The 12,023-nt window shown below is 37.6% G+C and overlaps 1 protein-coding gene across 1 annotated transcript in view; it reads left to right on the top strand.

The window, feature by feature from the left end:
• LOC130073692 (mucin-2-like) overlaps positions 1-3,487 on the top strand; it is a 33,850-nt gene extending 30,363 nt beyond the window's left edge. The window contains exons 40-47 of the mRNA XM_056239251.1: positions 150-269; positions 754-873; positions 979-1,098; positions 1,565-1,663; positions 1,768-1,887; positions 2,584-2,623; positions 2,825-2,942; positions 3,322-3,487. Of these exons, the coding sequence (XP_056095226.1) occupies positions 150-269; positions 754-873; positions 979-1,098; positions 1,565-1,663; positions 1,768-1,887; positions 2,584-2,623; positions 2,825-2,942; positions 3,322-3,487 (903 nt within the window). The remainder of the gene's footprint in view (positions 1-149; positions 270-753; positions 874-978; positions 1,099-1,564; positions 1,664-1,767; positions 1,888-2,583; positions 2,624-2,824; positions 2,943-3,321) is intronic.
• The last annotated feature ends 8,536 nt before the right edge of the window (positions 3,488-12,023 follow it).

Genomic DNA, 12,023 nt, shown 5'->3' with positions numbered 1-12,023 from the left:
ATCATGTAATTTAATTATTACAAATACACAAAATCTGACGGGGTTTGGATAGGCATGATGCTTCTGGCATAAAGGAAGTCCATCGTCTTTTTTTAAACTGTGAACAACAAATGTTGGGTTCACATTCCTTACTTTGCTCTTCTCTCTAGCCTGGAGTTAAAATCCCTATGGAGCCTTGTGTGGAATGTCACTGTGAAATGGATAAAGACCTAAAGACTCATCTACATAATGTGACATGTTTTACTAAAGTCTGTGCACCTTGTGCTGAGGTAATAATTCAAATTTACACTTGTAGTAAGGCGAACAATAAATGTATAATTATTTTTTCAAATTATAGTTTGGATGGTTACAGTATCAGTCATGTGTAGTTCTACTATAAGAATGTGACCGATTTACATTATACTGTAAACTCCCAAACATATATAATATATAGAAGGTCACTGTACATTCTCTCACATTTGGCTATACTGTCTGTTCATACCATTTCATTTAAAGTATGTCCTGTACCTCTCTACCGACCTCTTCCTCCCTGTTGTCTCTGCTCACCTTCCCACACTATTTGCAATCCTGGTTTGGATGTCTTCTTAATTTCACACACCCATTTCTTGGTCCTCTAGAACTCAGAAAGAGAATCACTGGTTATCACCTCTTGCTCTTTCCTCAACCCTTCACTCATTGTAGAGTTAAGTAATCTGAGTAGTAAATGCAGAAAAGGTGATTATTAAAATGACAAACTTGTTTTTGCACCTCAAGGGCTCTGAATATGTGAAACAAAAAGGAGAATGCTGTGGAACATGTGTACCAAAGAACTGTACTTACATGGCGCCAAAGAACTGTACTTACATGGCGGACAACACTACATATACTCTCAGGGTACATCTGAAAAGATTTTTGAACTTTTCTTCATTCTTTCAGTTGCCCAAACAAAGAATCTGCTCTTTTATTCAATCCTCACGAAGTATGTCTGTCTTTTGTTAGGTTGGAGAAGTCCACAATTCCAAATGTGAAACTGTTACCTGTCGTGAAATTAATGGCTTGCTTGTGACTGAGAAGAGCATAAGAGAATGTCCTTACTTGAGTTCACTTAACTGTGGGCCTGTAAGTAGAAGCACTAGCTTTAGCTCCACGCATGGCACACTTGCTCTGGATGTATTTTGCATGGCTGTCGCTTTCTGAAGTAGCCTATCAGCATGATTTTAAAGGGGTGATATTGCCTTCATGTTTACCAGCTAAACTTTTACATACAACCAAATAATCTACAAGTAATCAGATTGACGGCTTTCTTTAATTAAATATGTATTGTATGCAGCTAGTGTGGTAATGCTTAACATTTGTAACTACACAATACATGCATTACACATCTTAACTGTGGATTTTAGACAAGTTGGAGGTTATGTTAACTTTAAGATGTTATTTGCAATGATTTATAAAAACATTATTTTCAAGAATACAAAATATTCTTAACTAAATTCTTAAATTGAAAACAAGAATGTTTTGTGAATCCGATCCCGGTTGTTTTTAAAAGGAGTGAAATTTTCAAACTAAAACATGTTTTTACACACAGGGGCAATCATATGTGAAAAAAGTTGGAGAGTGCTGTGGAACATGTACACAAGTGGAATGTATATATGATGCGCCAGACAACACCAGACATGTTCTCAAGGTACATTCTCAAACTTTTCTTCATTCTTTCAGTTCACTAAACAAAAAATCTGCTGCATTCTTCAATCCTAATATAGCCTACACTGTATCTGTCTTTTTGTTTAGGATCGAGAGGGGTACAAGTTCAAATGTATGACTGCTACCTGCAATAAAGTGAATGGCTCGTTTGCTATTGTGGAGAGCGTTAAAAAATGCCCTGACTTTAATCCAGGGTACTGTGAGCCAGTAAGTACAATCTCTATATTCAACTCCATACATGACACACTTGTTCAGTTTGTATTTTATATGCCTGTTTGCTTTCTGCAAGAGCTTAAGTATTTTTCCCCATATTTCTCCAGACTAAGGTCAATGTTCAAAACAATTAACAGGGCAAGAAAAAAAGGTTGCAGTTGGGTTTTAGTATATCAAAGAGGGGAAAAATTCCTGTCATCATTTACTTAACCTCATGTTATTCCAACCAATGAAAGAGGATGAGGGGCCATGGGTTGTCAGGTTCATAAAAACATTACAAGTAGCCCATACAACTCTTACTCCAAGTCTTCTTTACAATATGTGAGGAACTGGCCAACATTTAAGTTGTTGTTTGAACAGCCATGGCCAACATTCACGTGCACTGTCCAAAAAAGACCGGCTTGGAAATTCTGCGATAAACAACACCTTTTGTGTTTCATACAAGAATACAAGAAAGAAAGTAATAAAGGATGAGTAACTAATGACAAAATGGTGTGAATTATTCCTTTAATACTCTAGATGGCAGTGTTAACTTCAACCTGGGATTAGAAACTTTTTGTAGTAAAATATGTACTTTTTAGTATGAACGTGCAATATTGGATCAAATTAGATGCATGTTTTGAGAGATTTTACCATATTTTGAGAAATGCGTAAATAATGTTCTCTTTTCTATTATTTGTGTCTTTACAGGGAACAATTAAATTTGACATGGATGGATGTTGCGAAATCTGTAAGATAAACTTTATACCTTCCTGACACAAAGTATTTTTTAATGTTAAAATGGTTTTGTCCACCCTATTGTGTTTATGTAGCACATTTTATGTTAAGTAAATACAAAAAATATTATAATAGGCACTACTTAAAATGCAATGAATGTGCTGTTCATGAGATTTAGTCACAAGCTTACCTGCCTGCCTCTATTATCTTTCAGGTGAACCCAGCAACTGTGTTCTTGGGAAGAACGTCACCCGTCTGCATGTCGATGATTGCACTTCCATCGAGGATGTAGAAGTCACTTCCTGCACTGGCCACTGTGACACCAAATCAATGTGAGAGCATTACACACCTATTGATCACACACATGGTCTTAAATTCTTAACCTTTGGGAAATGTGGATCGTCAACCATAATATAATGTGAACGGTTTTATTTTAATTTTATTATATTATTGTTTGGCAATAAAGATTAAATAATTATCAATATTATGATATAAGGAGAAAAAATCAGCTTGATTTTAGTTTTCACTTTAACATCATTTGTAAGCAGTAGCCATTTGGTTTGATATTTTGTCAGGTATCCAAAGAAATTCATACACTTTTTTAGTGTGCCTTAGCATCCAGACCTTTGTGTGGATACTGTATATTAGGATAAACTCACATCCAGCTGTGCTACACACATATGACTGGTGTTTTCTTGGAAACCTGCACAGGTATTCGATGGAAAAGAACATCATGAACCACAGCTGTTCTTGCTGTCGAGAGAAGACAGTAAAGAATCGAGAGGTGATGCTGAAGTGTGCCAATAGCAGCGAGATCCTTCATCACTACATGCACGTTGAGAGCTGCTCATGCACTCCTACCAAATGTGTGGACTAGAATAACTCTGGATAAAAAGATCCTGCTTGACTTCTGCTGATTTAAAGATGACTCAATAATCTGTCACTAAAAAGCAACAATTTTAAAATATATTACTGAAATTGACAATAACGATGATTTAAGCTGATTGTTGTAGTGCATTAATGGCTAAAATTATTTTGGCAAATATTGCACCACTTATTTTTTCTTTGTGGTTTGATCTAGGGGTAAAGTTAACTCTAAGCATAATCTATGTAGTCGTGTTCTTGAAGGGGGCATTTTTGTATTCTTTAGACTCTCTGGTAATGCATGATATAATGATGTACTTTTCTTTCCAATGAAATTAATTCAAATCAAAATAAAGCATAATAAGGAGCATCAATTATAGTGTCCTGAATTTTTTTCTGAAAAAATGTCAGGCTGCATACAATGATTGAAGAAAGCATTGGAGTAAAAACTTTGAGCTGAAATTAATTGTGGCTGTTTCACTTGATGAAATGTAAGTAAATTGAATGTTTTCCTCACACAATATTTTGCAAGCTTGTAAGGAAAGAACGGTGTGAGAACTGAATTCATACCATCTTGCAGGTCTCTTCTTGAAGAAGACTCGTTTTGTCCCAGAGGTCATAAACTTTCCATCTTCAGGAGGTGAAGAGTTCAGAAATGGGGAATCGCATTCACAAAATGTGTGCGTTTTCAATTTAAAGGAAGGGAGGGAGGGGGGACGGGGGTTTGGACATCGGAATTTTGGACATCGGGCCTCATTTCCAAGTTAGCCTTAGTGTTAATTTGTCAGTGGAGACAGTTTTCAAAAATTTTCATCCAGTCGTTCCAGTTGCATAGTTCGCCGGTGCTAGGCTAGCGCGAGTCAACGGTCGGTAACTGCTAGCATGCCATTAAAAACAGTTTTACCCACTCCACAGTACACCAAAAGCAAATAAATCATAACGCCAGACTATCGATGTAAATGTCTGTTATGAAAAAAAACATACTTTTTACATATTTTTGTTTCTACCAAATATTGTTTACATTTTTAAAAATAAATGCAGTAAAAGGTGCCAGTGGATTATTATCACTATAAATTTGTTTTTCACTCCAAGGGGTTTGAATATGTGAAAAAAGAAGGAGTGCTGTGGATAGCAGTGTTGCCAACTATTTTCAAAGGAAAGTAGCTAAGGCCTTCCCTAAAAGTCGCTAAATGTCGCTAGATGACGTCATACGTCAATTAGCATATTAATGACGTCATCGCGCCGTACTTGCGTTCTGTCAGCCTAGTGCGTTTTCTCTCTAAATGAATGCTCTATTCAATATAATATAGCCGAATGTCAAATAAAGCTGTTCTCATTTCCTATTTTTGTTGTTGTCAGACAATTGAACGAGTAGCTATAATATAGTGAATGATTACATTTTGTATAGGCCTATGTGGAACATTATCTGAATTGAGAGAGTTAGGGAACCGGATGAACTAAGCTCTGTGATAGTGTTACAAGTAATAAGCACAATAAAAGAAATTAAATTTAAATGGTCAAACTAAAAGAGAAGCAGATAAGTGATAAGTCCGTGGAAAAACACTGATCATTCGCGTCTGTCAGCGGCCGTGCGCTCCTCTCAGCCATTCACTGAACAGGGGAGACGCAGCTAGAGAGAGTGACGACAGGGAGAAAGCAAGACCTCGCGCTCGCAGGACAGTACTGACAACATTTGGAGGTTACTGAGGTTTGTCCAAAAAGTCGCTAAAATTGTCGCTAGTCGCTTTTTTGAAAAAATGTCGCTAAAGGGGTCTGAAAAGTCGCTAAAAATAGCGACAAAGGCGCTAAGTTGGCAACACTGGTGGATAGGGTTGCCACCTATGTCTGATAAAAAACCGGGACATATTACCCGCCCAACTGGGGGGGGGGGGGGGGGTGTTTGAAGACCAAAAATGAACGGTTGAACACCAAAATTTAAATTTTAACTGTAGGCCCGCCTATACACCAAATGCTGCGCAAAAATATATCCTATATTCGCGTATTTTCAGATTTTTGTTCATGATTTTTTTTTTGCCCCTTTAATAAGCATTTAAAATATTCACAAATTATATGGATAAAATGGTTTTCTAAGGCCAAACACTATATTTCTAAGGCTATAGATGATTTATAGGCTATTATAAATGTTTCTGAAAAAGTAACGAGGCATTTTAATTGTTTATTAATAAACTAGTATTTTCTAAATCGGCTGCAACATATCTCCATCTCCGCTGTAAAGCAGATGCGCCTTTAGAGAAGAAATTCATATGGATTACATAATCAGACTGTATTTTCTTTTGATTCGAATTTGTTCGTTTAAAAGTGGACATTTCAAGCTTTAGCCTATGGGCTTGTTTATTTTGAGACGCGATCCAGTTCACGGAGACCATAAAAGAGCGCGACTGATTGTTTTATTTTATTTTACAAAAGCACAACGTTTTCTTGTTATTGTGAGTTTACACAAATAAAAGTAGTTGCGAATGATGTATTGTTGCGAATGATGTTTATTTTCTATGACCAGAAATGATAGAGTAGTAGGCCTATTTTAAGTTGTTTCCACTGTTGATAGAAAAACGGAAGTGCTCGCGCCCGCGCCTCGTGCAGCAAGCGCGCTCCACACTCAGATTACATGCGCTTCTTATGCGCTTCTTGAGGCAGACTCGACTCACACTAGCACACACACGCAAGGTCTCTCGCTCTCTGCCGTTGCGCGCGCTACACAGTTTGAACATACATATTCACGTAGCCTTTCGAAAACCGGGACATTCAGTGTCCCGGGAGAGTGCGTAAATTTCCCGGGACAGGTTATTAAAAAGAAGGACAATCCCGGTAAAACCGGGACAGGTGGCAACCCTAGCTGTGGATCATGTACACAAGATGCCTGTATATATGATGCACCAGACAACACCAGACATGTTCTCAAGAAACATTCAATGAAAACATTACCAAAGTTTTCTTTGTTTGTTCAGTTCATCAGACAATGAATCTGCTCTGTTCTTCAGTCTGGCACGTTTATGACAATAGAGAGCTTTAAACAATGCCTACTTTAATCCAGATGACTGTGTACCTGTAAGTAGAATATCTGTAATTCTAGAGCACATATTACACCCTTGTTCTGCTTGTATTTTGTATGCCTGTTGCTTTCTTCTACTGCTTGAGTATGGACATGCGTATTTTACATATTTCAGTTTTTGTCAATGATCTCAAAACATCACAGCCATAGAAACAAATTTAAATAGTCATCATTTACTCACGATCATATTATTCCATGCATTGAAAGAGGATGGGGGCTCATTATATGACAACAAAAAAAAGCACTATAAAAATATCATAAAAGTAGTCTTCTGGTGCACACTAGGTTTAGTGTACACTAGGTAGTGCACACTAGATAGTGCATACTAGGTTTAGTGCACACTAGGTAGTGCATACTAGGTTTAGTGTACACTAGGTAGTGCACACTAGGTTTAGTGCACACTAGGTAGTGCATACTAGGTTTAGTGTACACTAGGTTTAGTGTACACTAGGTAGTGCACACTAGGTTTAGTGTACACCAGGTAGTGCACACTAGGTTTAGTGTACACTAGGTAGGTAGTGAACACTAGGTAGTGCATACTAGGTTTAGTGTACAGTAGGTAGTGAACACTAGGTAGTGCATACTAGGTTTAGTGTACACTAGGTAGTGCATACTAGGTTTAGTGCACACTAGGTAGTGCAATCTTTAGACTGTTCTTTTTGGTAATGCCTGATTTAATTATGTATTTTTCCTTTCAATGAAGTAAATTAACATCTTAATAAAGCATAATAAAGAGCGTCAATTACAGTCTCTTGTTTTGTTTTGTTTTTTAGAAAAGTTCCAGTCTGCATACATTAGTACAAATAGATAGTACAAAGCACTGGAGTACAAATTTTCATCTGAAAATAATTTTGCCTGCACGTGTTTGCCTGTATGTTTATCGTATCTTAATTTATCATTTTATGCTATTTAGCATTGTACCCCATACTTAAATGTAATCTCGAGTACATGGTTTCATATTTACAGTAAAACATTTTTTTTTTTTTAAATCCTAAAACGTTTTTATACCAGTACCTGGCCGGGAAAAATGCATTACCTACATTTTACCATAAGAGGTCTCACTGTCGTCAAGCTAATAAACGGGACAGATTTCCTTCTTTTTTTTTTTGCACATTTCTGTTGACATCAGTGGTCCCGAAACAATTATCCACACATGTTCTTATTTTAGCATATTGTAGAAAATCCGATTTTGATTAATTAGTTAATAAAAAAAAAAAAATCATAGTTAACCACTGTGAACGAGCACCGATTTCCGATTTCGGGCTTTTGTCCAAGTAGCAGTCTAACAATAAGGCTACATACATTCAAAAACGAACCCCTTTATATTTATTTATATTTATATTTAACTGTACCCTATTATTCATTAATTAATGAAATATTGCATTATTTTCAGGTTAAATTAATTCAAAGTAAAAAGCTTAAACTAACATCAAAACAACCCAGATAGCAATGAGTCGGCGGACCACCGTCGGTTCTCCGGCGGCAGTAGAAGCAAGTGGTACTCGATGCAGAGCCAAATAGGAGGAGCTAGAGCTCCAGCTCTTCCCCTCGCTGGAGCTCTAGCTCCACCCAGACCCGTTTTTCAACGGCTCTGGCTTCACCTCACTGGATTTAGTGGGCGGGGCCGCCCAGGCGCAGGTTAACTTTCGCGATAAACATGACCGCGCCCGCGCTTCCATGATTATATTATATAATTATATTATATATAATAAATATTATCATAAATAAACCTAAGTAACCATGGCGATAGCGTTTCCACCTAAAATTGCGGCGCCTTCCCGGCATGCACCTCATTCTCTATTAGAAATATCCCATCCCCCACAAGAGGTACGCAGTTAAAAAGTTGTTTGCCAACCGCCATTAAAAATCCAAAAGAAGAAGAAGAAGACAGTGGTGCGTAGTTACTTATTTTAATTAAATATTTGTTTAGTCTTACAAATGCATCCGACAATACTTTTCCGAGGACAAGACCCCCTGCGGTCTGTCGAGAGATGCACAGTGTGCTGCATGAAATTTCATTGTGCATTCTGTAAAACGGTGTATAACCATTTACACGAGCTCCGAAACCATGTAGCTAACCACATGGGAAATGCAGTGCAACAAGAAGGTATGTGAATTATTTTAATTATCCTGTGTGTGAAAAAACATGTTTGTTGAACATTTCTGTTTTTGCATGTCATAGTAATTTCTTCCTAGCATTTAAAATAATAATTTAATATTTTATTTTGTTGTGAAACCTTTGGGAAGTCTTAATTTCAAATACTTTACTTCAGTTATTGTTGCTTTAGTTTTTCTGTATTACATTATTTAGTTTGAATAATTTTAAAAGTTAAAAACAAGTATATAAATACTACATGTCAATAACTCTTCAAGGGCTGATGTAGAGTCTGTCAGGTATTTGTTCCACCCACACTGGCCATAGTGTTTGATGGGAGTGCGGTAAAACATATAAAATAAAATATAAGGATCTTAATGTTGTTGTGCTCTTAAGCAAGGCATCACACAACCTATTCACAGGCGATTCACTGTATTAAACATGTAAAAAAGACAATTGTGCTAATTTATTATTTCTACGTTTTAGATTTTATCATCATCAAGTGTGGTTTGAAGTGCAGGCAATCACCACATTTTCACTGCTGTTACTGTTCATCAACCTTCATCAGACGCGATAGTCTTATTACACATTTAAAAATGTGTAAAAATGTGGCATCTGGACAGCCTCCAGCATCAGCATCAGCAGCTCTATCAGCAGCTCTATCATCAGCATCAGCAGCTGTATCACCAGCATCAGCAGCTCTATCACCAGCATCAGCATCAGCAGCTCTATCACCAGCATCAGCATCAGCAGCTCTATCACCAGCATCAGCAGCTCTATCACCAGCATCAGCATCAGCAGCTCTATCACCAGCATCAGCATCAGCAGCTCTATCACCAGCATCAGCATCAGCAGCTCTATCACCAGCATCAGCATCAGCAGCTCTATCACCAGCATCAGCATCAGCAGCTCTATCACCAGCATCAGCAGCTCTATCACCAGCATCAGCATCAGCAGCTCTATCACCAGCATCAGCATCAGCAGCTCTATCACCAGCATCAGCATCAGCAGCTCTATCACCAGCATCAGCATCAGCAGCTCTATCACCAGCATCAGCATCAGCAGCTCTATCACCAGCATCAGCATCAGCAGCTCTATCACCAGCATCAGCATCAGCAGCTCTATCACCAGCATCAGCATCAGCAGCTCTATCACCAGCATCAGCATCAGCAGCTCTATCACCAGCATCAGCAGCTCTATCACCAGCATCAGCATCAGCAGCTCTATCACCAGCATCAGCATCAGCAGCTCTATCACCAGCATCAGCATCAGCAGCTCTATCACCAGCATCAGCATCAGCAGCTCTATCACCAGCATCAGCATCAGCAGCTCTATCACCAGCATCAGCATCAGCAGCTCTATCACCAGCATCAGCATCAGCAGCTCTATCACCAGCATCAGCATCAGCAGCTCTATCACCAGCATCAGCATCAGCAGCTCTATCACCTGAGTAACATTAAAGATATCTCTATAGATTGTTGCAACACCGCCGCCACAACCGATCAGACGGGGCTCATGCTTATAACAGTATCCTGGTGGACTAGACTCATTTAGACCGAAATAATCATTTGGTTTAAGCCAGGTTTCAGTGAGGCAAAATACATCGAAACTATTATCTGTGACCATTTCGAATTTAACAGTATAGATCTGCTTTATCTTGGAGAATATTTCTTGATGCGTCATGTTTTCTACTGCTCTTGTTTTCACAACAGTAGTTAGATCAAGAAATTGTTTTAAAGAAATTTAGATTTTCTTGTGATTGTACACCACTTTTCTACAGCAATAAACAAGCTTTATTAAGACCATAAAAATTCATTTACAAATATGGATCTTCTCTTCAGACTGTCCTAGCCCATCTGACCTAGTTCAAGGTGTAGCAACAAGCCAGACAGATGAACAAGCAGGCAGGAGGATATTGGATGTTGACTATTTACCAGCACAAGAGAATGTGGTAATGTGTTCTTATTGCAGTGATTGTCATAAATATTTTTTTATCTTGATTACTTTTCCAGAAAACTGTTCTATTACATGTTTGTATGTTTTAATGAGTTATATAACAATGTTTATTTAATTTTATCAGCTGGCTTATGTCTTGGATGGAGCCAAAGATCCAAATGAGGAAGTACTTCAGCTCAGCCCAACTCAAACATTAAAAAGAAGCGACTTTTGTTCTTTTGCCTTTGATGAGTTAGAGGCAAGGTATGATGTTGATATTGATAACAATACTTTTGATTAAAACCTCCATACTGTGCATTTCCAGAAATAAAATGTACTGCATGCCTAAAAACATTCTAATGTTTGTCACTTCCCACAGTCAAGTCCCACAAACAGTCACCCAGGAACAGTCTGAGTCAGATGTCATGGAGATCACCCCAACACCAGATATCTATGTATGTAGAGGGAATGTTTATCTATTGCGTGATTTGTTTAATTATATTTGGCTTTCCTGTTTCATAAAAGTGTTTATAAGCAGCACTTCATTAATAACATTATTATTGGAATTATTATATTGCACACAGGCCTCCGCAGTGATGAGAAATATTCAGCTGGCCTGTGAGTGGGTGGAAGAGAGCCAACACCACTTTAGTGGGAAGATTGATCTGCCAAAGATCGTAAGGATGAAGATGGATGATGCCTTGTTGGCCATCACAATGCGGGACTTATTTTTAAAAAACTCCATGCGTTATGAAGGTGAAGCATATGAAGAAGAGATTTGGGCTCCCTTCCTATTTATTTTTCAAAGTGCAGAAGACATGGAAGTTTTCTTGCAGGAAATACGAGACAGAAGAAAAATCTGTGTGTCTTGTTTACACAACCCTCACTTGTGAATGTTTTTGCTACTCCAGTTTAAGGCTGCTCTTAGCTTTGCTGCACTTATCTGTGCTGTGCTGTTATGCATGTATTATTCTCTTTCAATGTTGTAGTTCTGTAAAGCACTTACAGTGGCTGTTGTAAAATGTGCTGTATAAATAAAATCAACTTGAACTTGAATCTACCAGTGGGGGGTACTATGTAAATAAATATTGATTGAGTTTTTATCTTATAACATTGTATCTAGATTTAGGATTAATTTTATGTTAGATGAACATTTAGCTAATTTAGGCTAATAGAAACAAATAAATCCAACTCAACAACTTGTGGGAGAGTGGAGTATGTGCTATTAAATTACATTTATCTTCTCCCAAATGTTGTTGGAATGGATGCCTCACTAATCTCAGCACATTTGTTATCTTGTTTTTCCTCTAGTGTGGGAAGTCACATGGCTGGTTTTAGAGTACTGGACTGCTTGTTTCCATTTAATTAAAATAGCTTAATGCATAGCCTTAAAAGCCTATCACAAATTAGTCAATATTCCATTTAAATGTACAATATAACTAAATAAAA

The sequence above is a fragment of the Rhinichthys klamathensis genome, unplaced genomic scaffold (genome assembly GCF_029890125.1).
Source record: "Rhinichthys klamathensis goyatoka isolate OS25496 unplaced genomic scaffold, OSU_Roscu_1.1 h1tg000557l_1, whole genome shotgun sequence".
Classification (NCBI taxonomy): Eukaryota; Metazoa; Chordata; class Actinopteri; order Cypriniformes; family Leuciscidae; genus Rhinichthys; species Rhinichthys klamathensis.
Note: the sequence above shows the minus strand (reverse complement) of the source record. Positions and strands in the feature narration are given on the sequence as shown.